General features: G+C 51.6%; 1 protein-coding gene across 4 annotated transcripts in view; it reads left to right on the top strand.

Moving 5' to 3' along the window:
- RALGDS (ral guanine nucleotide dissociation stimulator) overlaps positions 1 to 27,825 on the top strand; it is a 553,913-nt gene that overhangs the window by 333,177 nt on the left and 192,911 nt on the right. The window contains exon 1 of one of the 4 annotated variants that reach the window (XM_069609327.1): positions 26,547 to 27,126. The exons of the other annotated variants lie outside the window; for them this stretch is intronic. Within the exon in view, the coding sequence (XP_069465428.1) occupies positions 27,091 to 27,126 (36 nt within the window). The 5' untranslated portion in view covers positions 26,547 to 27,090. Of the gene's footprint in view, positions 1 to 26,546; positions 27,127 to 27,825 lie in introns of those variants that run through there. 4 annotated transcript variants of the gene reach the window in all.

Below are 27,825 nucleotides of genomic sequence, written 5' to 3'. Positions count from 1 at the left end.
AGCCCTCCTCCTGTTTCAGAGTACAGTCCCATCAGGCAGCCCGCACTGCAAGGTTACACGAGCTGCTGGTAGGTGTCTGCACTTCGGTTTAAAAAAAAACCAAAACCGAAGTGCTGACACCTGCAGGCAGCTTGTGTAACCATGCAGCCGCTATGCAGGCTGCCTCAGGTGTCAGCATGGCTGGGGCTAGTGGGGGGGGCCTTTTCTGGAGACTGCCAGGGCTCGGCCTGGCTGGCCCCGGCCCACTTAAAGCACTATCTGCAGGCATACATAAATGAGACGCACTCAGTCGTTCCTCTTTGGGAGTGTGCTGCCATGACACAGTCATGACCCATGTTAAAAGGGCACTACACAGCAGCGGGGGGGAGACACATCCCCTCAAAGGGGCAGCACACTTGGGAGGGTCACGCACCACACTCCTGTCGTGTGTACTGGTGGGCCTGTTGGGGGCAATGCACAGCGCTGCTCTGTGCCCCGGCAGTGGAAAGCGGCACACACAAGCAGACATTGCTTGCAGGGCTGGTTCCTCTTAATTGCTGTCCAGATCCAGGTGTGCCGGTGTTGCTGCTGCTGCGCTTTCAGTGGGAAGAAAAGGCAGAATCGCACCCCACTCCAGCCTCACCCGCTGCAGCCCTTTACTTATGCACTTTACTCCACACTTTCAGCATCAAAGTACCCAGAAAATGCTCCTAATTATGCACCCCGGGAACGGTAGCCACAGTTTGCTCCTCGCCACGCTTGGACGTGGGTCTCTGCACCTGAAGGGGAGACTTGGAAGGTGAGGGGGCACCCAAAGGCCTGGGGTTCAGTCCTCTCCGCACAGGGACAAGATAACAGCATATGTGGCTGGCGTGATTGCATCATCACTTCTTGCTGGGGCGCGCCATCTATGTCTTTTGCAGTGAGTTCGAGTATAACCATAGAGAGGAAGGGGCAGAACTGGTTGTGACATCTGGTGATACCAAGTTCTGGGGAGTCAGTAGACTCTTGACTGGTGGGCACACAGAGCTACGGGAACCGAGAGATCGGTGGCTGTACACTTTTAGGGGCCTATTCTAAGGTGCGTGCAATCGTAGGAGTGTTCTTCCATGAAGGAGAAACAATTTCCTTACAAACACCATATTATGTAAGGAAAGTGTTCCTCCTTAGCTTTTGATGTGCCCCATTTATGGCTTGACAGCAGTCCTAGCAACCAGCAGGAATGCAGGGTAGCCACATAGAGGGGATTCTCCTCCCAGCAGGACTAGTTTAGTACATGAAAAAAGAGTTAAAATGCAGCACCTGTGCCATTTCTTAGACTGCAGCAACAGTAGTTTAATGAAAGTTTAAAAAAACCTTCTTAAATTAGAAAAGTGGCTGTCTTAAGAAATGCTTGCCATGCCACTGGAGCACATGTTTCCCCCAAAATGAGAGATTTTAGCAACTTTTGATACAGAAAAGTACTACATCTCCCCTAAAATGCTTCCACACACTTCAGAATGGTGGTGCTGGAAAGTGGAGGGGAGAATGTGGCATTTCCACCCTCTTCAGAATGGTGGTGCTGGAAACTGGAGGGGAGAATTCTATATTTTCACACTCTTTTTCAGGCGCTCAGAATCTGCCCCACAGTGTGTCACCTAACATGATCTACCCGTCAAGCAAAATTGAATCGAGATGGGCTAGTAAGCAATTATTGTATTACAAATGACTTCAGTGAACCAAGCACAGGACACAGGTGGATGAATCACGTGTCTTCCATGTGTATTTTAAATTTTAAAAAATTACAATATGCTTCAACCACTTGACAAGAGCAGTGGCTCAACCAGGAGTCACACCCAGTTCATGCAGCTTGGAGGCGAGACACATAGCCAAAAGACCACACAAACAGGTTACCACTGACCCCTAAAATGTCTTATATTGAAATCCTGCTATTCAGGATGTGTTTTTCTAAAAGATTGTTAGATCTAAAAGGTGCGCACCTTTTATAATTGGCCAGCTATGTAGTAAGAATCGGTTCTATTGGTAAATGCTTATTTCCTCTGTACACTTTCTTCAATTGTGAAAGGCAAGTTGATGAAACTTGGATATTTCATTTTAGGATTGGTTCAGTTCCTGAGACGTCACGTCCCAATGTGTGCGTCACAGTCCCCCCACCTTTTAGTTTTGGCTATAAGGTGGTGCAGTACCTCTACCTTGAAGCTGAAACTATTGCTTTAGAGTACAGCTTGGGGGAGATGGTATATGAGTAGAGTCACAGCGAGTGTAAGGGTTATTTGGTTATTTGCCCACCCATTCCACTGCCCATGGCCATGCTAATCCCTAACGCTATTCATACCCACTTCCTGCCTCTCCCCGCTCAAAGAATACCCTCCTGAGTTACCTTAATCAAGCCTCATCGTCAAACTTTGCACCCTAAGTGCTTGCCAGTGATTTTTCAAAGCAGGCTTCTGAGAGTTAATGGCTTCCTTGGAGCTGTAAACGAGCTACTGCTGTAATAAACATGTCTTAACTAGGTCTGCATTCAGCCGCTTGAATTAGAAGTAGTATGTCTGTCTTTCAGTGAGGTCCTGTTAAAACCAAGCAAGCCAACAATGTCGGCTTGTGTATAGGTATTTGATAAGCATTTGCCAGGTACTGATATTAGATGCTCAGATTACTTAACGTTAATCTTCATTACTCCTAGTCATACTCTTCCTTGTCCCAATACTTAACTTTGAGTACGCTCTGTGCTCACAGGATCTCCTTTTTCAAGCTGACCTCCTCTGGCCCCTTCCCTCCCAGGAGGTATAACCTTTCACATACCCAACACATGGCAGTAAATCCTAAGCCAAGTCATGGGCAACTTCTGCCCACGGGCAGAAGGGAAGGGTAGTCCATACTGGGATGAGGAAGAGTAGGACTAGGAGCAATGAAGATTACTGGTAAGTAATCTGAGCATTAACTCCAAGTCCCTCTTCCTCATCCCAGTAGTTGCCTTTGAGTTTTTCCAAAGCAGAAACAGCAAGGATGGCCATGCCGCCCATAAAAGACACACGCAAAGTGTAATGTGAAACCAACCCAACACCAATTTATTCAAACTACAGAAGAAAGGAGGCAGGCAGACCAAGACCCCTGCCACCACCTCAACCAGACACAGCCCCCAGAACTCCCACGCTGAAGGAAGTAGACCGGAGTCACCACATGCTGAGTTGGTAATATCTATTGAAGGTGTTCGGACTAGTCGAACTAGCCCAGGTGGAAGCCCAGCAAATTTCCAGCAAAGGCACCTCCAGCAAGCTACCCCAGGAGGCAGCCACCCCTATAGTGGACCAACCCTGGACCCGCTGGGCAGAGGCCCACAGACACGAAGGCCTGCAGGATCAAAGACTTAATCCACAGGCTGATGGTAGGAGGGGAAGCGCGGCAGCCACAGCCCCCTGCCCCAAAGGTGACAAACAGATGATCAGTGAGACTAAAGGACCCCATCCGGGAAATATACTGTAAGACCGTCCGCTTGACATCCAAACAGTGCCAAGCCTCCTCCTCAGGAGTGGACAGATCAGGAAAGAAAGCCGGAAGAACCACCTCCTGAGACCAATGGAACCGAGAGGAGCCTTTAGGTAAAAAGGAAGGACTAGAGTCTCCTCCCGGACCACCAGAAAGAGTGGCCGACAAAAGAGGGCCCCCATTTCCCCCCAATGCTGAGCTGAAGTAATTGCAGTAAAAAAGGTAGTCTTCAGCGTCAACCACTTCAGGGGCTCAAAGGGAGGCCTCTGCAACATGGACAGGACCAAAGGAAGGTCCCAACGGGGATCCCCAGCCGGGCCCAAATGACAAGAATCCCACACTCCCTTTCAACAGCCTCGAGGCCAGAGCCACCCCTCCCCCGCTAGAGGGGAACAGGAAACCGGAAAAGCCCGAATGGCCGTCCACTGATAATGGAGAGTAGAGACCGCCAACCCCTTCTGAGCCTCTCATAGAGAAATTGCAAAATGTCTGGCAGACCACAAACCAGCGCCAGAACACCCCTCAGGGAACACCAAGCCGCAAAAGTAGCACAATGATGGGGGTAAGACTTATGCATAGAGGACCAACGAGCCCTCTGGACCATCCCAGCCACAACAGCTGAAAGGCCCAATGCTTGCAGACCCCTCCTCAGTTTCCAGATCCCTCAAAAGATGAGAGAGGAGAAAGGGGGACTGCCCCCCTGCAACAGAGACAAACAACACCCACAGAGGAGCCAACTGCGACTCCAGAAGGCTTGGGAACGGCCCACACCCTCCGACGCCAGTAAGGTACCACCAGGAAAAACACCCCCAGAGACACTCTGATCCTTCTGATGACCCTCGGAGTCCGGGGGACCGGAGGAAAGGCATAAAGAAGCTCTGGCGGCCAGGCTAAGGAAAGAGCGTCCACCCCCCAGACCCACAGGGACAGAGTCCGTGAACAAAACCGTTGAAGCTGATCATTGCAGGGGGCAAAGAAATCCAACCAGAGATGCAGAACCACCAACACACCTCCAGAAATGTTTTGGGGGAAAAGAGACATCTCCCCTGTCCACACCTGGATATATGGACTGCCCTCAAGGAGACCAGGTGAGCCTCGGCCCAGGCCCCGATGGACAATGCCAGATCCCTCAGGGAGCGGGACCCTTTATGCTTGATATCAGAGTCAGAGCAGCGGTATTGTCTGTCCGAACCAGAACATCCTTCCCCAGGATCAAAGGCTTGAAGACCACCAGAGCCTTCAGAACAGCGGCCAACTCCTTCCAATTGGAGGACCTCCCCTTCTCCCAAGAGATCACTGTGCCTGATGATTCAAGTCATGGATCTACTTCTACATTATGAACTGATTATTGACTTTTAACATACTTTCCTGATCTTATGTATTTTCATTATTTCCAGCTGTACAAACGCTGGGCGTTAGACAAATGTTAAAATAAAATAAATAAATGGAGAGTTGCTCCCAGCACAGGCTGCTGGCATTGGTGGTAAGGATGATGGGCAAGCCCAGGGATAAGGGTGCACCCCTCCAGAGATGGGACTAGACCAACCACCAGTGAAGTGACTCACAGAGGGGAGAGGTGACCTGATGAGTCATACGGAATGGACGCCGGGCACCAATGGGTTGGCGGTGATGCACCAACGGTCTCAAATGCAGCTGTGCGCAGAGGACCACAAAGACGCAGGAAGCCACGGTGACCCTGGAGACGCAAACGTTCCCTGGCCGTAGCACAGTCCCTGCGTAAGAGATCCTTCAAGAGCGGCTCGAGCCGGGAGGCTCTGTCCAGCCGGAGTTGAACCATCCCCTCCCGGGTGCAGAACTGGGGACGGAGGAAATGAGAGGGGGACAAGTGGGACTGCGGAAGATTGAGCAAAACCTTACCAGATCACGGCTCGGCGGCAGACAAGTTGAAGATGGGCCGGGACCCGGCACAGCCCAGATCAACCAATCGTCCAAGTAGGGGTACACCTGAATCCCGGTCAGGTGCAATGACGTTAGTGGGGGAGCCAACAACGTTGTGAAGCAGATTTGAGACCGAACAGCAGAACCAGTGGAGCAGATTTGAAACCGAAGGGCAGAACCTGGTATTGAAAATGATTCTGCCCCACGGACAACCGTAGGAGGTGCTGATGACTTGGGGAAAATCGGGACATGGTAATATGAGCCCTGCAGGTTGATGGAAACCAACCAATCCCCCTGCAACATCACTATGATGACCAACTGCGATGGAGACCAAAAGAGTCTCCATCTTGAAGCATCATGTCTGAACAAAGGCATTCAGGCTGCGCAGGTTGATGAGCCAAATGGAAAGCCCCCTCCCAAACCCCTGGCTTGGGGACCAGAAACACCTGGAAATATAAAACCGTCCCCCGCTGGCCCGCGGGCACATGGACAATGGCCCTCTTTTGAAAAAGGCTCTGAAGGGTGGTGTGCATGGCCATATAGCTACAGGCGTCTCTGGGCAGAGGAGTCACCTGGAGAACGGACTCTGGAGGAGGGGAAACAAAGTCCAGCTGATACCCCAGGTGAACTGTGGAATGAGCCCAGGCGTCGGAGGCCAAGAGGTCCCAGATCCGAGAAAAGTGAGACAAACGCCCCCCTTAACAGCCAACAGTAGGCGTCAGAACTTCTGAGGCTTAGGACCCTTCTTGGACGATGGAAAGGACCCCCGGAAACCTTGCTTCTTTCGATCAGTTCAGGGATGAGGAAGATAAGACTTGCGAGGAGGCTGAAAACCCCCGGCAGATGCCGGCGCCACCTTCTTCCTCAGTTTGCCTGCATGATTATCCACCTTAAAGACTTGGTCAACTTTAGACTCCATAGCTTCCTCAAACACCATCCGACCCTCAAAGGGAAGCTTCAAGGCAGCAGGCTTCTGGGATCCCTCAGCCTTCCAATCCCGAAGACGCAAATGCTGTCTGCAGAGACTTTGGTGCCCAGGGCCGCAGCCATCCCGCGCACACCATCATAAAAAAGGTCTAAAATTAACTTGGTTTTTCTCTGCATGTCTGGCAGGAGCTGACAACAGTCAGCTCCATCATCCAGAGACTGCCGAAGTTTCCGAAAGCCATCCAAGATGGTGTCCGCGGCAAATTAGCCATAGGTGTTGGACCGCAAAGCCAGATGAGACCCCACGTAGGATTTCTTGAGAGCAGAATTCACCTTCCTGTCCACTGGGTCCCTGACAGCCGCTTCTTCAGCCGACTTGGACTCTTAGGAACGTTCTTCCTTATAGTGAAATACGGCAGGACCACCAGAACACATCTCCACAGTGTCCCGACTGCCATTTAAAAGAAAGAGCCTGGGAAAAAAAAGATGGGCCGCGTCCCCATTGCCTAGCAACCAGTCAGCGTCATGCTGAAGCGTACTGAAAAGACTGCGTGTGCACACGCGTGCGTCTGTGTTGAGGGTGAGGCCTTTCAGAATTAAGTGAATTTGAAAGACGGGCCTCTCAGAAAGATGTCCACCCATGTGCTCTGATGTCTTCATCGCTGTCTGTACCCGGAGTCCCCCAAGTGTTGGGGGTGGATATAATGCTTCAAAGTCCTGCCGGGGTGGGGCATTCCACAGGAGTCAAGGTGCAGCAGGCAGGGGTAGCCAGAAACTGCACCCAGAGATGGCCCGAGGCACGAGCAGTCTGGGCCGTTACACCAGGATTTTCAGGGTACACGTTGAGATTGCATGTGAGTTGACAGCATCCGCCCACTTTTTTCACAGTGCCAACTCCATCCCCCTTCACTGTATTTGAGGCCAGCATGCAAAAAAGCTTGTTTGCCCACCAGGATTTGAACCCACTAAGCCCCAAAACCACATGAAATTGTCTTCAAAGCACACGTCTTTTTATCAGTATTTTGCTTTCCATAGAATATTTCAATATAGATTTTTGGGTTGAAAGGTGCACCCCTTTTTATACTTTGCAGGAAATCTCCTCGAGCGGTTTTTTTAATCGGGCCTTGATGAATGATTTTGTGAAATACAATGCTCTGAATTTTCTCCTATTAGGAAAGGCCAGTTGAATTAAATGAGCATATTTCACTTTAGGATCTGTTAATGATCCCCCACACTTTTATCTGGAGTTGAGCCCTATTGTTGACCTTTCAAGACCTGTGGAATTGCTAACTCTGACTGCCTCAGTACCCTTCCAGTAAATAGGATTTTTTACGATTGCACTATCCTTCAGCAAAAGCAGTTTCCCTGTCTGGTCCAGAACCAATGCCTGCCCTTACATAATTGAAACGTGCAGTCACAGTAGGTATGTTTGGATTACTTGGCGATCTTAATTACTCTTTGTCCTGCTCTTCCTCATCACAGTACTTATTTCACGGTACCCATCTCTACAAATGATTCAGCTCACTCGGTCGGCTACTCCAAAACAAGCCTCACTCCTGATATTGCTACAACAGTAATATTAACTGTTACGATTCTGATATTGAACGTCAGTTTATTTGATCCCCACGGATATTAATAACTAACTTTGTGACATCATTTTCTGGGATGCCAATAAAGGGGCCCCAGACATCTTTTGCCACCCGGGGCCCTGCAAATCCTAGGACTGGCCCCGGACCACGCCAGAGGAACATGCACGTACACGGACAGCCCCAGGCCAGAGTCTTAGGCCTGTACCGTTTGTGAGTGGAGGACGGATGCTGAAAATGAAACTCTAGTTGCAGGGAGAGCGTGTGATGTAATAGAATGCTAAGGTGGTTGACTGTGGAAACGAGAGGCCGTGGTTCTGTGTGTTTTGGTGTTTTAAATAGCGCAGAGAAGCTGCCAACAAGCGCTACATACAGCTCCAGCACTTTTAAATTGCACCCGATTTGTCCCCTTCACTGAGCAGGTAAGCACTGTTTCCAAGGGAAGGAATGGTCTAGCCCGGTGCAGCTGCACGGGCTCGTGGGTGACACGTATGATGTCATGTGCAGATATCCGGTCCGGGTTCGGGGAAGTGTCACTTACTGGCACGCTGAACAGGCGCTGAGAAAGGAGGAGCTGTCACAGGAGGTGTCAACAAGGCACGTGTGTGGTGCTTGGCCTTTGGTGTGTCATCGTGTGTGGCGGCCAGCACAGCACACGGGCACGTGACCAGGGGTGTTTTTAGGTCTGGAAAAGACCCAGGGCTACGCTGATGTTGGAACTGTTGGGACTGGGGGCTAGCTAGTCTTTTGGCTGTAGCTCCTGAGATTCTATCCGGGGTTACAACCAAAAGATCACGGGCTATAGCCCCCTTAGCCCCCCCCCTAGCAACACCTCTGCACGTGACCCCCTGGTGTGGCACGAGGCTATTATGCAAAGCATACACATGAGCCTTTAGTCCAGCGTGGGTATTGGAGGCGAGGCCTAGGATATGCCGCAGGGCGTGGCTGGCGGTGGCACGGTGCCAGGTTAGTGATGGGTGCCAATGCGGGCGTGGCAGCCACAAGAAGCCCTTTCTCTCAGCCTCCCTCTGGTGCTTGGCCTGCCCGGCGCATTCCTGAGGATTGGGTAACTGGGAATTCACGCAGCGGGTTCCGGCACCTCAGTTGGGTGCAGTCCAGGTGTGCCTGCCAGGGACTGCCGGCAAGGGCTTTTCCTTGTAGGTGGGGTGAGCTCATTGGGAAACGTCCCCGGTTCACCCACTGCCACGGCAGGACCCACACTGCGTGTGAGGGGTTTGAAGCCCATGCGCATAGTGTGAGGGGTCTTGGGCTCTCCGTGCCAACCCTGCACTGGCAAAGGTTCTCATTGGCTCCTTGTGTAATGTGTGCCAGGGGTGTTGCTAGGTTTGGAAAAGAACCAGGGCAATGCTAATATCTTCTATCTGGGGCTACAACCAAAAGACCCAGGGCTGTAGCCCCCTCAGCCCCCCCCCGCAGTGCCTCTGATGTATGCCATTGCCATGGTAACTGACTGGGACTGTGCAGTGTGTGCCTGGGTCCTGGGAGATGTCTATGGAAGGGTTTATCGCAGCAGCCACCCTGCACTGTCCTGGTACTGGACTGTCCAGGTGTCGCATAGGGACAGTACTCACTGCCCTGAGGGCTGCACATGGTGGTGACCAGGGACTCAGACTAGCTCGGGCGGGCTTGTGTGCAAGCGGGCACGGCGGACCTCGAGAACTGCATGATATTATACAGGGTAATATACCCCCAAATTGCATGTATGGGTTTTATAAAGCACTGAACCTAGTGGGATAGCGTTCTAGCGCTGTACCAGGGGAGGCCTGGTGGAGGGATACAGTAGATGAGCACAGGTATGGTGGGCGAGGTGAGGATGATATGGAGACGGGGGAAAAAGTGCTGAAGGGTTGTTAACTGGGGCCGGTGAGGTGTTCGTTGACGAGGAGCAGACTGAGAGCGAATGCTTCTCTGCTGTACGGTGGAGTTTTGCTCCGAAGTCTTGGTGCGTAGCTAGAAAGGCTTGTTTCCTAGTCCCTTCTTTCCTGCGTTGCTTGATTTCAAGCCTTGAAATGTTGTGGCTTTGAGTGTTGTTTGGTCTCCTGAGATTGTGAGTTTTTCTGCCTGGTGTCCAGGAGAAGTAGTTATTTCCTTGGGTGTATTTGTATTTGTATTTATTTGAAGACCCGGGATATCAATTTCGATGAGAAATGACTTACAATAACACATTTACAAATGGTGAAGCATTCCCAGGAAGGGGGCCTGTACAATAGCATAGAGATAAGTACAAGTAGTGAGACAGTTTATGAGGGTGCAAAAATAATTAAGACATATACCAAGGGAAAGAAAACCAAACAGAAACTTTATAAGAAAACGGGTCACTTACAGAGGTAACATTAAACTAAAGGTCAAGTGCTTCACACTAAAGAGGAGTACTAATTAAACATACACAATTACATTATTAAGTGCCACTGGAGGCAGTGGTGGGGTCAGGTAGGGAGCAGGGCTGGACAGGGGACCAAAAGGGGCCCTGGAAATGTTTTTAAAGTGGCCCCATATTAACATATATCGGAAGCGTTGCAACAAACTCTTTACTTCATCCCACTCCAAAGTGGCCCATGGGTCAGAGGCCCCCAGGAAATCTACAGAATTCCCTGTAGACAAGCCCACCACTGGGAGGGAGGATGGGGTACAGGCAGGGCGAGCTCCCTCTTTTGCAAGTAAGTGAAGTTTAAGCCGAGCTTTGAAGAGATACGCAGTTGGACTGGCTTTCATTGTTATGGGCACTGGGTTCAGGTGGAGCAGACGAGTAGGGAGAAAGCAGAGTACTGAGAGGAGGCGCAGGGAGGGTATTGGACTGTGAGGATGAGGGCAGGAAGGATCGCAGGGAGTGAGATGGTGAGTGAACTGAGATACAATCATCGCACGACCATTGATATCTTTGCATACTAGGAGAAGGAACATGAAAAGAGAGAGCAGTTGTGCACGGAAAGCCGACCAGCATGTTGTCAGTAGGATGAAGTCGGCGAGGATCTGGGTAGGTTTTAGAAAGTGCAGGTACTAAAGTTGAGGACTTTGTCTAAAGGGAGGAAGGAGCAGATGGGAAGGCCAAGGAGTAGGCTTGGTCAGTAGTCCAGTTTGCTGAGCACAAGAGTGGAGGTTAGCGTTTTTGTAGAATCGTTAGTGAGAAAAGGTCAAATTTTCGAAAAGTTGACGAGGTTAATACAGGTAGCAGAGGCAGAGGAAGTGGTAGTGATAAATTGTTGTAGTCGCAGGTCGCTATTAAAGAGAACTCCAAGATTGCGACCGTTGGATGAGGGAGCATGAAGGTGAGGCGGGAACGAGATAGGAAAGAGGAGGGGAGGGATGGCATTGGACACCCTGAGAAAGAGGAGTTCCATTTTTGTACAGTTCCGCATGAGGCAGCGGAGAGCCATCCAGTAACAAATTGCAGCGAGAGGTTGTAATCTGTTCCGAGACAGTTCGGGTGAAGGAGGGAAAGGAGAACAACATTTGAGTGTCATCACCAAACAGGTGCTAGTGAAAAGCAAAGGATGTGATTGGTCTTCCTAGGGCAGAAGTATAGAGGGTGAAGAGCAGAGGTCCAAGGACTGATCCTGTGGGGACACCGACAGGGAGAAGGGTGAGGTCAGAGGTTTGCGAGTTCAGAGATTTTAAAGGACCGACCTTCCAGGTAGGAAACGATCCAGGCAAGAGTAGATTTGTGAAACTCAAATTCCTAGAGAGTGAGATGGAGAGAGGTGTGGTCGGCGGTCTCAAAAGTGGCATACAGGACCACTATAGAAGAGAGTTTGTAGTGGTGAGCATTAGAGCGACAGTTGGAGACATGCATGAGTGCACTCTCAGTGGAGTGTTTACAACGGATGTCATATTGAAGTCGATCTCCAAGGTCCTTATCCTCAAGTGATCTGATCGAAGGCCACCCGTTCAAGGACCTTCGAATAATGGGGAAGGAGAGAAACTGGGCGATAGTTTGCAGGGACGTTTGGGTCACCCGAGGGTTTCATCAATAGGCATAAGACAGTTGCAGATTTGAAGGAGGCAGGGAAGAATCCAGCAGAAAAAGAGAGAGAGAGAGACAGAGAGAGAGAGAGAGACAGAGAGAGAGAGAGAGAGACAGAGAGCGAGAGAGAGAGAGAGACAGAGAGGTTACAGAGCTCAGAGGCATAAGGGCAAGTGATTGAGGCTAAGTCTTTGACCATTTGTGGAGCAAAAGGGTCAACAGAAGAGCAAGATGGGTTTGCACTGCGATGGGGAGATGCTAATTCAGTAGGAGAGGTAGGGGAGAGATAGTCTAGCATAGAGGTAGCGGGCAGGTGGTGGACAGAAGGAGGGGTGGATGATGGAGAGAGAGCAGGGCTGTGAGAGTGCCACACATTTTAGAGATTTTATAGGAAATTTAGTGAGCAAAGTCATTGGCAGAAGATGGCGGAGGCAACAGATATTGACTTGGGAAGTGTGAGCAAAGATTGGAGGGTAGATAAAAGTGTGAAGGGGGGATTGCAAAGCTTGTTATGGGGCAGTGAAGATGTGGGGCTGGTGAGAATTTGGCGTGAAGGTGAATGTGAGCTGCCAAATGTAGGGTGGCCTTGAAAGAGTGTGGGGAGGCCTTTGGGACACAAGCAAGAAGGGTTTTCCAGGTGGGCAGAACCAGGGCTTGCAAGTGCTCAGGACGGCTTGATGTTTCAGGGAAGGGAGAGGCGATATCATGCTCTCATGGCTTTCTAGATGACTTGGTTCTTGAACGAGCGGCCTTGGGTTCAGGTCAGTCAGAGTTCTTTTGCGATCGGGCTGACTTTGGGTTTGAATCTGCCAGCTTCACGTGCCTGATTAAGGAATGAACTAGAGCTTGGTTTGTTCTGTTGCAGAAATTGACAAATTCTGCCTTTGTCGGCTTCAGTTTCCGCTACAGAGCTGGGCTTCCGTTAGGGAGAGACCGTGATTGAGCTGGTGAATGTGATTGTCTGATGGGACCTTCAAGTACAGTTGTGTGTCATCAGAGTATTGATGGACCTGGATCTTCTTAACAATGAGTAGTTCTCATAAATAGAGACCACATCGGGAGGGGACAGACCAGAGAGGCACCCAAAGGTCAGTGTCTACCGCTACAAATAAATTTCCCGTACGCCGGCCTGGTGCTTGGCTCGTTGTTAGCTCAGGTTAGAGGGATCTAAGGGACATGATATTTGTCTGAGATTGGGCTAAAACAAATAATCTGTTAAACAGTTTGTTGCATAAACACTTAAATGGGGAGGGAAGGAACTCCCCATGTTGAGGGGGCTTCTCAATAAACCGTTACAACGCCACGCTTCTCCGGATCCTCCTCCCTGCAGCTCCCAGCTTCGTGGTTTCTCTGGTCCAAAATGCCTCTTCAGCTTGCTCATTCACATGTGTGAAGTCACGCCTTTTATAGTTGAACACACAGTCAAGTGAGGTCAAGTGTCAATGGTTACTTACAAATGCCTGACTCTGAATGACTCTATTAGTGGGCCAAGTGTTTTCTCTAAAGTAGGTTTCCCTTACTTTCCACATGTTATTCCTATGGGTAATCTTTAGTCGTCTCTTAATCGTCTCAGTATTTGTTGGAAATGGGGAGGGGGAAATGGGGCAAGATTGGAGATACCCCACAAAAGCTGAGGGGGAGTCGGCTGGGATATTTTTGGGACTGGGGGAATACCATGTCCCGCCCTTGGGTATCTTCCTCCAAATCCCTCGTAACCCTCCACACAAGTGATCCTCCCTCGCTTGTCCACCCCCAGGGTTGGAATCCAAAAGCAATGGCCCTTACCTGGCCACCTGAATGGAAGATCCTGGGGGAGGGGGTCAGAGAATACCGTTGGGTTTCTCCCACAAGCCAGATATTATTTCTTCTTCACACAAAGCTGTTTTCTAGCGCCTGACTGCTCTGCAGCCCTGGTCTCTCTCTTCACGGCTTCTTGCTTATTATATATACAGAGTCGACGTCCATCTTTTCATCATGGCTGCTTTACTCGCGTTATATTTTCTCCGGCAGCAAGCTTCTGTATGACTCATCTACCTTACGTTTCTGTATTTATACATCTACTGATTCTCTTCTTACTTATCTTCTTAGTGTATATGATTTCTTCGTATTTGCATAAATGTTTACTTTGTTACTTCAGTCACATCTTCATTCCTTAAGTATTCACACATTGTTTCAGTGCGTCCTCCTGTCTTCTCTTCATGACGTCACTTTGCTGTGGTCTGATTTCACTTAGAGATCTTCTGTGTCCAATGGTGTGTGCAGACATCCTTCCACCACGTCAGTGTGAGGGTACATTCGATTTGGTTGTCTGAGTGCATAACATCTCTCGTATCTTCGATGCGGTATTGGGGCGATACCTGGTTTCATGCAGTGTTTGTCTGTTATTCTTCCAGCATGACAGGGGGGCGGCTCTGGAGATGACGTGTACAGCTGCCTCTCTACAGTAATGTCACAAGGAGAGGATTGTGATATGTTTTGAAAGTTGTGATGTCATTGCTACATGAATATAATACTATTGGTAAATGATGGTCTTTTAATGCTAACTGTTCCTTGACCTCTCAAACTTGAATAGGGCGATATTGAATCCCCAATCCTCAGTAACTCACTATATATTGGCATTGAGTCTTAATAGATGCAGGACGTTTGCACTCCCTGATATGATCGTGCCGAGGACTGTAGTGTTAAACCACCATCCTCGGCAGGATAGGTCAGGGGGCAGCGTTCGATCCCCGGGTCAACACTTACAAACCTCTGGGTATTAAGTGCATTATAAATAACCAATTATAATGATAATATCCTCCTTGTCTCTTCTTAGCCCCCCCCACCCCTTTCAGACCGCGGTACCCACTTAATAATGTGTGGTTATGTGTGAATCGTTAGCTTAGTGGTTAGGGCTTGTGGAAAAATCATTAGTGTGGCCCTGTCACCCCTTCACAGTTCAGTAATATACAGTGAGAGTAAGGGCCAGAGGGTGGGGGCTTCAGGTGAGGGCTCACTCCTTCCATCCATTCTGGTCCCTAGAGCAGACCTGCCTGAGGGATGAGGGTCTTGTGTCAAGATAACACCACACAACGCTCAGCTGCATTTCTGCATAACCCCTGGTCCTGATGCTTCTTGGACGTCTTGCAAAAAACCTGCCTTAACCGTAGAAATAAGGCTCAGTGGGCTTCCCACGCTCACTGCCCACCCACCCCCATACTCCTTTTAAAAGGCCCACACGAATGGGCTCCTCCCTGTGAAGAGTCCATGGTCTATAGATCGCAGCGGGCACTACAGAAAGTTCTAAATCATGGCTGCGGATGGTGGGCTGCTTGGGCGGCAGAAACTGTGCCACACAGACTCCTGGTGCGATAGCGGGCACAGTTCAGACTCCAGGGCCACATCCACAAGGACCCCCTGAAAAAGGCCTTTCCTCTGTACAGTCTTAGTCGTTACTGGGTGTCTTTTCACCTGGGTGCGGTTCAATTTCCAAAACACTGAAATTCCAGGGAAATGGAATGGCAGTTGAAGAATCAAAACTTGGAGACTTTACAGAAGACACTTTAGGGGTGACCTTCCAGCAGAACTTGTGGAGACCTAGATCAGCCGAAGGTTTTGAAATGGGCTTCAAACCCCTGTTCTCACAGGATTGCGCTCCTTTAAGACACAATGGGCCTCATTACACGGATGGCGGAGAACCATGGCGCTATTAGCGCCATGGTTCATGCCGGTAAAATACCGGCACCGCCTTGGCGGAAAGGGGAATTACCGCCCCATTCCAAGGTTGGCGGGGCGGTAATTCCCCCTTCCACCATTGCCCTTCCTCATTCCCATTTTTGCCCCATAGGGCATAATGGAAATGGGGAAGGCGCTAATTACGGTACCGCAAATTGCGGTACCGTAATTAGCTCCCTGGGTCCCTTTGCGGGTTGGTTTTTAACGCCTGCAAAAAGCAGGCATTAAATCCCCCAACCTGCAAAGGGACCTCGTAGTAAGGCGGTAAGGATTTACCGGTACCAGTATTTTACCGGTAAATCCTTACCGCCATCTGTGTAATGAGGCCCAATAGCTTTTCTCCCACATGGGGCATTGCAACTACAACTCAAAGCCGGGAGGATAGCTCAGCGGCAATGGGCTCACCTTGGAAGCAAGACGACACGTAGCAACACAGGTTCGATCCCCGGGTCCGCGCTTAGAAACCTCTGGGTGTTTAAGCGCGTTATAAATACACAACTAAGACAAAAAAAAAACACAATTCCTGTAACAGCGCCTCGATGCTGGCGGGCTGTTTGGCGCTTTAAAAATGCAAAATAAAAAAAAAATGTAAAAAAGCACCTACAAGCTGTGTGTTAGGGGCAGGAAGTACACGAGGGTATCCTGTTTCTTCAGTGGACGCTTTGGGGCTTTGGCTGTATTTCTATAGAGGTTAGATGGCATAAGCACTAAAGCAATAGTCTAGAGGTGTGGGTTATGGGGGATCGCCTGAACACTACGGTGTGACTACCCCCAGTCGCTCCACTTCTGGAACAGCCAGTGTTACTGACACGGTTGCAGCAGGCCCGGCATTTGCAGCTTCTCTACACCGGGAAAGGCCCGTGTAGCACGCTGCACTGCCACGTTCATGTAACGGACTAGCGGTTCCTTTCGGGTCCGCTTGATGGTGCAGACTGCCCTGAGAGATGCATTTGTCCACGTCTTAGGTATTCTCTACTGTTGCGCCAGCTGATTATGTGGCAATGGACTTAACCTGCAAGTACTATGATTTGGGCCTTTTCACTTATGTGGCCATGATTTAGCTGATGCATTTTTCCCCTGATGAAGACCTGTAATAATTTATACCTGCGTCGAAACCGGTCGGTGTGTTGAAATAGCCTGAAGATGAAAACAAGAGCCAAGAAACTGTCTCTTTAATTGGCTCCATGTTGTTTGACTTTAGAATTTGATATTGTGTTTTGTGTTCATATGTGTTGATTGTACTACACGTAGTTCGTCCTTTGAATTAAATGTTTGGAGGTGTAGAGTGTTGTAGCGTGCAACGTAGGAATTGTTTTTATTGGCCGTATAATGTTATGTCTATTGTCCTTTTTGTATTATTGATGTTCTTTTGAATTATCTCATTCACATTATTGCACTCGATTGTTCCAGATTCTTTTTTCAGCTCATCTTGTTCTTTGTTTCATGAGTCTGGAAGGCAGAGACACCTGTTCTTCTGTATATCTTTATGGGACCCCCCCCCATCATAAAAATATGCAAAATAAATCTGTGAAATATCCTGTGTGGGAATACAGCATGGATTCTTACAGGAGCCCGTGGCGTACTCCATACATCATGGATCCTTGCAGGAGCCCGTGGCATACTCCATACTTCATGGATCCTCACAGGAGTCCCTGGCATTCTTCATATATCATAGATACTCACAGGAGCCTGTGGCAAACACCATACATCATGGATCCTCACAGGAGTCCATGGCATATTCCATGCATCATGGATCCTTACAGGAGCCCGTGGCATTCTCAATGCATCATGGATCCTTACAGGAGCCCGTGGCATACTCCATACATCATGGATCCTCACAGGAGTCCCTGGCATTCTTCATATATCATAGATACTCACAGGAGCCTGTGGCAAACACCATACATCATGGATCCTCACAGGAGTCCATGGCATATTCCATACATCATGGATCCTTACAGGAGCCCGTGGCATTCTCAATGCATCATGGATCCTTACAGGAGCCCGTGGCATACTCCATACATCATGGATCCTCACAGGAGTCCATGGCATACTCCATACATCATGGATCCTTGCAGGAGACCGTGGCATACTCCATACATCATGGATCCTCACAGGAGTCCCTGGCATTCTTCATATATCATAGATACTCACAGGAGCCTGTGGCAAACACCATACATCATGGATCCTCACAGGAGTCCATGGCATATTCCATACATCATGGATCCTTACAGGAGCCCGTGGCACTCTCAATGCATCATGGATCCTTACAGGAGCCCGTGGCATACTCCATACATCATGGATCCTCACAGGAGTCCCTGGCATTCTTCATATATCATAGATACTCACAGGAGCCTGTGGCTAACACCATACATCATGGATCCTCACAGGAGTCCATGGCATATTCCATACATCATGGATCCTTACAGGAGCCCGTGGCATTCTCAATGCATCATGGATCCTTACAGGAGCCCGTGGCATACTCCATACATCATGGATCCTCACAGGAGTCCCTGGCATTCTTCATATATCATAGATACTCACAGGAGCCTGTGGCTAACACCATACATCATGGATCCTCACAGGAGTCCATGGCATATTCCATACATCATGGATCCTTACAGGAGCCCGTGGCATTCTCAATGCATCATGGATCCTTACAGGAGCCCGTGGCATACTCCATACATCATGGATCCTCACAGGAGTCCCTGGCATTCTTCATATATCATAGATACTCACAGGAGCCTGTGGCATATTCCATACATCATGGATCCTTACAGGATCCTGTGGCATACACCATACATCATGGATCCTCACAGGAGTCCATGGCATATTCCATACATCATGGATCCTTGCAGGAGCCTGTGGTATACACCATACATCATAGATCCTTACAGGAGCCTGTGGCATACTCCATAGATCAAAGATCCTCACTGGAGTCCATGGCATTCTCCATATATTAAAGATCCTCACAGGAGCCCGTGGCAAATTCCATACATCATGGGTCCTTAAAGGAGCCTGTGGTATACTCCACATGTCTGGTATGTCTGCACTTACCCTTGCACATGCCACCAGCTGGCCGCTCTTTTTACTTATTGCTTTTATTTGTTACTGTCGATCCCGTGTATGGCACTGTCCCTCCTCCTCCTCCCCCCGCCCTTTTCCCCTTCCCCTGCACTTGCACAATCTCAAAGATATCTGGCCTAGTAAGATAGTTGTCTCTGCCTTCCCTCTGTTCGCCCCTCCCTTGCCTCATCGCACTTTCAAATACTTGTGTATAGGCGCGTTATAAATGCCATAACCAATCATACATAATAGATCCTCACAGGAGCCCGTGGCATATGCCATATATCATGGATCCTCACAGGAGTCCAGGGCATACGCCATACATCAGGGATCCTTACAGGAGCACATGACATACTCCGTACATGATAGATCCTTACAGGAGCCTGTGGCATACACCATATATAAGGGATCCTTACAGGAGCCCGTGGCATACACCACATATAAGGGATCCTTACAGGGGCCTGTGGCATACTACATACATCATAGAGCCTCACTAGAGTCCATGGCATACTCCATATATCATAGATCCTTACATGAGCCTGTGGCATACTCATAGATCCTTACAGGAGCCCGTGGCATACTCCATAGATCATAGATCCTTACAGGAGCCTGTGGCATACTCCATAGATCATAGATCCTTACAGGAGCCTGTGGCATACTCCATAGATCCTTACAGGAGCCCGTGGCATACTCCATAGATCCTTACAGGAGCCCGTGGCATACTCCATAGATCCTTACAGGAGCCTGTGGCATGCTCCATATATCATAGATCATTACAGGAGCCTGTGGCATACTCCATAGATCATAGATCCTTACAGGAGCCCGTGGCATACTCCATAGATCATAGATCCTTACAGGAGCCGTGGCATACTCCATAGATCATAGATCCTTACTGGAGCCCGTGGCATACTCCATATATCATAGATCCTTACAGGAGCACGTGGCATACTCCATAGATCCTTACAGGAGCCCGTGGCATACTCCATAGATCCTTACAGGAGCCCGTGGCATACTCCATAGATCCTTACAGGAGCCTGTGGCATGCTCCATATATCATAGATCCTTACAGGAGCCTGTGGCATACTCCATAGATCATAGATCCTTACAGGAGCCCGTGGCATACTCCATAGATCATAGATCCTTACAGGAGCCGTGGCATACTCCATAGATCATAGATCCTTACTGGAGCCCGTGGCATACTCCATATATCATAGATCCTTACAGGAGCACGTGGCATACTCCACAGATCCTTACAGGAGCCCGGGGCATACTCATAGATCCTTACAGGAGCCCGTGGCATACTCCATAGATCATAGATCCTTACAGGAGCCGTGGCATACTCCATAGATCATAGATCCTTACTGGAGCCCGTGGCATACTCCATATATCATAGATCCTTACAGGAGCACGTGGCATACTCCATAGATCCTTACAGGAGCCTGTGGCATACTCATAGATCCTTACAGGAGCCTGTGGCATACTCCATAGATCATAGATCCTTACAGGAGCCGTGGCATACTCCATAGATCATAGATCCTTACTGGAGCCCGTGGCATACTCCATATTTCATAGATCCTTACAGGAGCACGTGGCATACTCCATAGATCCTTACAGGAGCCCGTGGCATACTCCATAGATCATAGATCCTTACAGGAGCCGTGGCATACTCCATATATCATAGATCCTTACAGGAGCACGCGGCATACTCCACAGATCATAGATCCTTACTGGAGCCCGTGGCATACTCCATATATCATAGATCCTTACAGGAGCACGTGGCATACTCCATAGATCCTTACAGGAGCCCGTGGCATACTCAAAGATCCTTACAGGAGCCGTGGCATACTCCATAGATCATAGATCCTTACTGGAGCCCGTGGCATACTCCATATATCATAGATCCTTACAGGAGCACGTGGCATACTCCATAGATCCTTACAGGAGCCCGTGGCATACTCATAGATCCTTACAGGAGCCCGTGGCATACTCCATAGATCATAGATCCTTACAGGAGCCCGTGGCATACTCCATAGATCCTTACAGGAGCCCGTGGCATACTCCATATCATGAAAGGATCATTGACTACATTCTATTTGAGGGTAGCTCTGGTAGGCTGCTAGGAGGGAACCAAGACCCCTGGATCAATAGCTGTAGATGCCTCATAATGGGTCAGGAGCGGGTGGCCGTATCCTGTATAGGTCCTATCTAGCAAGCATGCATGGTTCTGGACGCGGATCCAGGGGTCTTTAAAAGATGCATTGGGTGGGGGCCTTGGTGCATGGATGTGTTGTTTGAAATAGCATCAATGTTCTAAGAAGTATAATCTTTAGGGGAGAAGGGGGCCGGGTGGGGCCACGCTCCGGACCACGCCAGTTTCTTGGGCAGTCCTTGCAAATCCATAGGCCGCATGTGTTGCTACAGTGCCCGATTGCGTGGCACATTGCATATGGCACACTGGCCTCCTGAGCTTCATCGGATGTCCGGAGTGTGCCCAGGGGTGCAGGGATGAGTCGGTGAGGATGGCATTGTGTGTGGCACAGTCACAGGTCTGGGCTCTCCCACTTTCAATTCCAGAGCAGTGATTCCCAGGCCTGGCTCTCTCACGCGTGACTCATAGCGCCGCCGAGGACAGGTGAGTGAGTCAGCCCCAAATCTCGGCTCTTCTGCATTCTGGGAATGCTGTGGCACACGAGAGCGGCGCCAGGCGCGGGGGCTCTCGTGAAATAGGGAAACGCATTCGTAGAGTACCTGATGTCACTGCTATTTGCGGTGTTTAGTTAGTAACTAAGGCACGGGGCGAGATAAAGCAACATGCCTAAAATCACAGTGTGGCGGCACGGCGACGCCGAAATCCGATCTTGCAAACTACGCTCAAAGTGAAAGTGAGTGAGGGCCACGTGCCTAGCTGGGGTGCAATGTTCTCGCCGCACTCTTATGCGAAGGGTTCGAGAGAGGTTGCACCCAGTATCTTGGACCAGGGGGGCCCCGCTCGAGCCTCGGGGCATTCCTGCGTCTTGGGGTCGCTATTTTCACACGTCGCCTGCATGCCACCTGTGCACAAAGGCCAGGCTAGGAGTTGTTCTCGCGCTGCTTGTTTTGCACGCCATCAGCAATGTGATCCTTTTAAGGGAAGCCTCCAGCGTTGACTGGCAGCTTTCAATCTCATCAGCCGGCGAAAGCCCTTTACTCCGTCTGGGAGGATGTGAGGGGGCGGCGGTGGGGACAGGGGCGCTGGAGCGTGCGGTGTCTTGCCCCTACAGAAGCATGACACCAAATCCGTTTCCTGGCTGTGTCCTAAAGGGACTGTAACAGCAGGCACTGCACTGGCAGGGCTATGTGGGGTACCACAGTACTGTAACAGCAGGCGGTGCACTGGCAGGGCTGTGTGGGGTACCACAGTACTGTAACAGTGGGCGGTGCACTGGCAGGGCTGTGTGGGGTACCACAGTACTGTAACAGCAGTCGGTGCACTGGCAGGGCTATGTGGGGTGCCACAGTACTGTAACAGCAGGCGGTGCTGTGTGATAGGAACTTGGTGCACTGGCAGGGCTATGTGGGGTGCCACAGTACTGTAACATCAGGTACTGGCAGGGCTATGTGCGGTGCCACAGGACTGTAACAGCTTGTAGTGCTGCATGGCAGGAACGCCGTGCACTGGCAGGGCTATGTGGGGACCCACGGTACTGTACTGGCAGGGCTATGTGTGGTGCCACAGAACTGTAACAGCAGGTAGTGCTGCATAGCAAGAACGCAGTGCACTGGCAGGGCTATGTGGGGACCCACAGTACTGTAACAGCAGGCGGTGCACTGGCAGGGCTATGTGAGGTACCACAGTACTGTAACAGCAGGCGGTGCACTGGCAGGGCTGTGTGGGGTACCACAGTACTGTAACAGTAGGCGGTGCACTGGCAGGGCTGTGTGGGGTACCACAGTACTGTAACAGCAGTCGGTGCACTGGCAGGGCTATGTGGGATGCCACAGTACTGTAACAGCAGGCGGTGCTGTGTGATAGGAACTTGGTGCACTGGCAGGGCTATGTGGGGTGCCACAGTACTGTAACATCAGGTACTTGCAGGGCTATGTGCGGTGCCACAGGACTGTAACAGCTTGTAGTGCTGCATGGCAGGAACGCCGTGCACTGGCAGGGCTATGTGGGGAGCCACGGTACTGTAACAGCAGGTACTGGCAGGGCTATGTGCGGTGCCACAGAAATGTAACAGCAGGCGGTGCTGCGTGGTAAGAACGCGGTGCACTGGCAGGGCTATGTGGGGTGCCACAGTACTGTAACAGCAGGTACTGGCAGGGCTATGCGCGGTGCCACAGGACTGTAACATCAGGCGGTGCACTGGCAGGGCTATGTGGGGTGCCACAGTACTGTAACAGCAGGTACTGGCAGGGCTATGTGCGGTGCCACAGGACTGTAACATCAGGCGGTGCACTGGCAGGACTATGTGGGGTCCACAGTACTGTAATAGGTGGTGCTGCCTGGCAGGGACGTGGGGCACTGGCGGGGCTATGTGCGGTGCCACAGTACTGTAATAGGTGGTGCTGCCTGGCAGGGACGCGGGGCACTGGCAGGGCTATGTGGGGTGCCACAGTACTGTAACAGCAGGTACTGGCAGGGCTATGCGCGGTGCCACAGGACTGTAACATCAGGCGGTGCACTGGCAGGGCTATGTGGGGTGCCACAGTACTGTAACAGCAGGTACTGGCAGGGCTATGTGCGGTGCCACAGGACTGTAACATCAGGCGGTGCACTGGCAGGACTATGTGGGGTCCACAGTACTGTAATAGGTGGTGCTGCCTGGCAGGGATGCGGGGCACTGGCGGGGCTATGTGCGGTGCCACAGTACTGTAATAGGTGGTGCTGCCTGGCAGGGACACGGGGCACTGGCGGGGCTGTGTGCGGTGCCACAGTACTGTAATAGGTGGTGCTGCCTGGCAGGGACGCGGGGCACTGGCGGGGCTATGTGCGGTGCCACAGTACTGTAATAGGTGCTGCTGCCTGGCAGGGAAGCAGGGTACTGGCGGGGCTATATGCAGTGCCACAGTACTGTAATAGGTGCTGCTGCCTGGCAGGGACGCGGGGCACTGGCAGGGCTATGTGCGGTGCCACAGGACTGTAACATCAGGCGGTGCACTGGCAGGGCTATGTGGGGTGCCACAGTACTGTAACAGCAGGTACTGGCGGGGCTATGTGGGGTGCCACAGGACTGTAACATCAGGCGGTGCACTGGCAGGACTATGTGGGGTACTACAGTACTGTCGCAGGCGGTGCTGCATGGTAGGAACGTGGTGCACTTGCAGGGCTATGTGAGGTGCCACAGTACTGTAACAGCAGGCGGTGCTGCGTGGTAGGAACGCGGTGCACTGGCAGGGCTATGTGGGGTGCCACAGTACTGTAACAGCAGGTACTGGCAGGGCTATGTGCGGTGCCACAGGACTGTAACATCAGGCGGGGCACTGGCAGGGCTATGTGGGGTGCCACAGTACTGTAACAGCAGGTACTGGCGGGGCTATGTGGGGTGCCACAGGACTGTAACAGCAGGTACTGGCGGGGCTATGTGGGGTGCCACAGGACTGTAACAGCAGGTACTGGCAGGGCTATGTGCGGTGCCACAGGACTATAACATCAGGCGGTGCACTGGGAGGGCTATGTGGGGTGCCACAGTACTGTAACAGCAGGTACTGGCGGGGCTATGTGCGGTGCCACACGACTGTGCAAGTAGGTGCTGCTAGGTGGCAGGAATCAGTGTACTGGCAGAGTTATATGGGCTGTCACAGTACTATAACAGGTTGGGGTGTGTCACAGTGCTGAATGCAGTGACAGAGCTATGTGAGGGGCGGGTTTTGAACAAAGCAACACGTGACTCGTTCGTTTATTGGGGTGCATTGGCAGAGCTTGATATGGCAACACTGTGCTTAAATAATAGCAAATGCAGACGCACAGAAGTGGGGTGCGTTAGCAGAGCTGCATAGAGGGTTCCTTTAGTGTAATCCAGGGGTGCTGTAAAGACGAGCTGGGGTGCATTGGTAACGCATTGCACCAGGTCGCAGTTCTGAGATGGCAGGATTGGGGTACACTGGCAGAGTTATGTAATTCTGCCTTCTGTAATGGGCAGAATCCAGGTGCATTGGGTACCATTCCATTGGGTAATAACATCTATTATTGCAGCGCTTAGAAGCCGGCGGAACGAGCCACGGGGAGCTATATCGGAACACACATTTTGATAATGACTATTATTATTACTGATGCTAGTAAAGCTGTGTGTGGGCGCGTGCAGTGGAAGAGAAGAGTGAGACAGGGAAAAGCTATACAGGGTGCCTCCGGGGAGGCGGTGAAGCATAGGATGGGGTGCACTTACACAGCTGTGTGTGGGGTTCAGTCACCCATGGCCATGCATGCAGGAGCTGCTGCCAATCGGCAGCGGGGTGCATTGGCAGAGCCGAGTGTGGACCCGCTTTGCGAAGCACCAGTGGGTGACGGACAGTCACTAGATCCTACGAAATAGCTATGACCGTTATCCATCGCAATGGTACTCCTTTTGCCAACGTGGGCAGGATAAAATGCTAAAGGAGTCCTGCAAATTCAAATCTATGGCTTGCAGGATGGGCCCAAAATCTGTTCAGAGGCTTCAGTCTTCTGCTCAACCCACTGAGCTATCTCCCTGGCCATGCTGAATAATGGGAAGCCACCATGACCGCAGTCCCACAGTCCGTGGGCCACCTGGCACGGTGCCCAGCCGCGGCCTCGCACTGGGCCACCATACTGCAGTCTTGCAGTCCTTGGGCCACCTGGCACGGTGCCCAGCCGCGGCCTCACGCTGGGGTACCATACTACTGTCCCACAGTCCGGGCCACCTGGCACAGTGCCCAGTCTTGAGCCTCACGCTGGGCCACCATACTGCAGTCCTGCAGTCCGTGGGCCACCTGGCACGTTGCCCAGTCCTGAGCCTCGCGCTGGGCCACCATACTGCAGTCCTGCAGTCCGTGGGCCACCTGGCACGTTGCCCAGTCCTGAGCATCAAGCTGGGCCACCATACTACAGTCCCACAGTCCGTGGGCCACCTGGCACGGTGCCCAGTCCTGAGCCTCGCGCTGGGCCACCATACTACAGTCCCACAGTCCGTGGGCCACCTTGCACGGTGCCCAGTCCTGAGCCTCGCGCTGGGCCACCATACTACAGTCCCACAGTCCGAGCCACCTGGCACGATGCCCAGTCCCGGGGCTCGCGCTGGGCCCGTCGCCTGCTGGGAATGTCCCTGCCTCCTGCCTGCAGCTGCCCTGGACCTTGCACTCTGCATTTTTCCTTTTTTTCTATTGACAGTTTCTTGCTGCGTCTTCGCTGGGATGGGAGGCCCCGTGCCCTGTCCACCCACTCTTCCATGTTCATTAGTGGGGGCCGCACTCGGGGGAGGGGCCTTAAAGTGAGAGCTGTGTACTGTACGCTCCTAAGCGGCCTTTGGGGCGCGTGCAGAAGTGCGCGAGGGGGTTAAAGCACGGTGCCCCCACCCTCGCAGTGTGTGGGTGGAAGTGAAGAGAGGCAGCTCGCCTCGGCCAGAGGCAGGGCTGGTTCTGTGCAGAGGAGCGTTGACAGTCCGGGCTGCAGGGAGAGGCTCCGCGGGTTCTAGTCCCGGGGCGAGGGGCATTGCTGGTTCTAGGCCCTAGGGGAGAGGCAGTGCTGGTTCTAGGCTCTAGGGGAGGGGCTCTGCTGGTTTTAGGCTCTAGGGGAGGGGCAGTGCTGGGTCCAGGCCCGAGGAGAGGGGCTCTGCTGGTTCTAGGCCATAGGGGAGGGGCAGTGCTGGTTCTAGGACCGAGGGGAGGGGCAGTGCTGGGTCTAGGCCCGAGGAGAGGGGCTCTGCTGGTTCTAGGCTCTAGGGGAGGGGCAGTGCTGGTTCTAGGTCCGAGGGGGGGGGGTTGCTCGTTCTAGGCTGGTAGAGGGAAGCTGTGCTGGTTCCGGGCTTTTGCGAGAGGTAGTGTTGGTAATGGGCCTTTGAGAGACCAAGGGTTCTGGGCTTGTAGAGAGAGTCAGCACTGGTTGTGAGGGAAGATAAGAAGTAGTGTTGGTTCTGGCCTGTAGGTGAGATGCAGTGCTGGTTCTAGCCTGTAGGTGAGATGCAGTGCTGGTGCTAGCCTGTAGGTGGGATGCAGTGCTGGGTCTGGCCTGTAGGTGGGATGCAGTGCTGGGTCTGGCCTGTAGGTGGGGTGCAGTGCTGGGTCTGGACCTGAGCAAAGGGTTGGTTCTAGTTTGGAGCCTTTGGCGAGAGGTGGTGCTGGTTTGGGACCTGAAGGAAGAAGGTGTGCCAATTCTAGGCCACAGCAGTGAGGTGCCACTTGTTCTGGTGTCTACGGAAGGGTGACTGATGCAACCGCAACCGGCCTGGCTATGCACGCCCACTGCACTTCTGCCAGTCGCCTGCCATAGTGCGAATCCACTGGCGTCCTCAGGCTTGGATGCCGATCCCCCAGCACCAGGAGCTTCTGATGAAGGCAAGCACTCCGCCTGTCTGTCTGTCTGCCTGCCTGTCTGTCTGCCTGCCTGTCTGTCTTCCTCGCCATAGAGATACACCGCCCTGTCTGTGCACGTGTCCATCTCCCAGAAGTCTCAGCTTCCTGAGTAAATGATCTACTGCAAACTCTAGGTAACAGGTGCAACTCCTGGCTGAGCCAACTCGGGCTTTCATGCAAGGCACTGGTCACAGATGCTTTGGACTACAGCTGCCATCGGACGTAATCGGCATTAGCAATGGTGACAGACCATGGGAGTGGTAGGCCAACACATCTGGGGAGCCACAGGTTGCAGACCCCTGCTTTACAAACGCAACAGTGATGGCTCATTGCGGTACCTTGCATGAGGAACATAGCACGATGTTATGATATGATAGGTTATTTATAATGCGCTTAATACCCAGAGGTTTCTACGCTCGTACCCAGGCATCAAACCTGTGTTACTCCGTGTCGTCTTGCTTCCAAGACGAGCGCGTTGCCCCTGAGCTATCCTCCCGAGATGTTGGTGTTATGTCTAGCCGCGGATCAGCTGTTTTGGAATTTCATAATGTGTGTGCACTAAGTCTAGGCTGTCAAAGGTTCAGACATCCAGTCTCAGGGGAGTGAACTCTGTGCTAAGTGTACTGTCCAGCGTTGTCGCTTGTTGAGACGAGGTCTCGCTTGTTGAGACAGGCTCTCTGA

Source organism: Ambystoma mexicanum, chromosome 8 (genome assembly GCF_040938575.1).
Source record: "Ambystoma mexicanum isolate Mex_15411 chromosome 8, UKY_AmexF1_1, whole genome shotgun sequence".
Taxonomy (NCBI): Eukaryota; Metazoa; Chordata; class Amphibia; order Caudata; family Ambystomatidae; genus Ambystoma; species Ambystoma mexicanum.
Note: the sequence above shows the minus strand (reverse complement) of the source record. Positions and strands in the feature narration are given on the sequence as shown.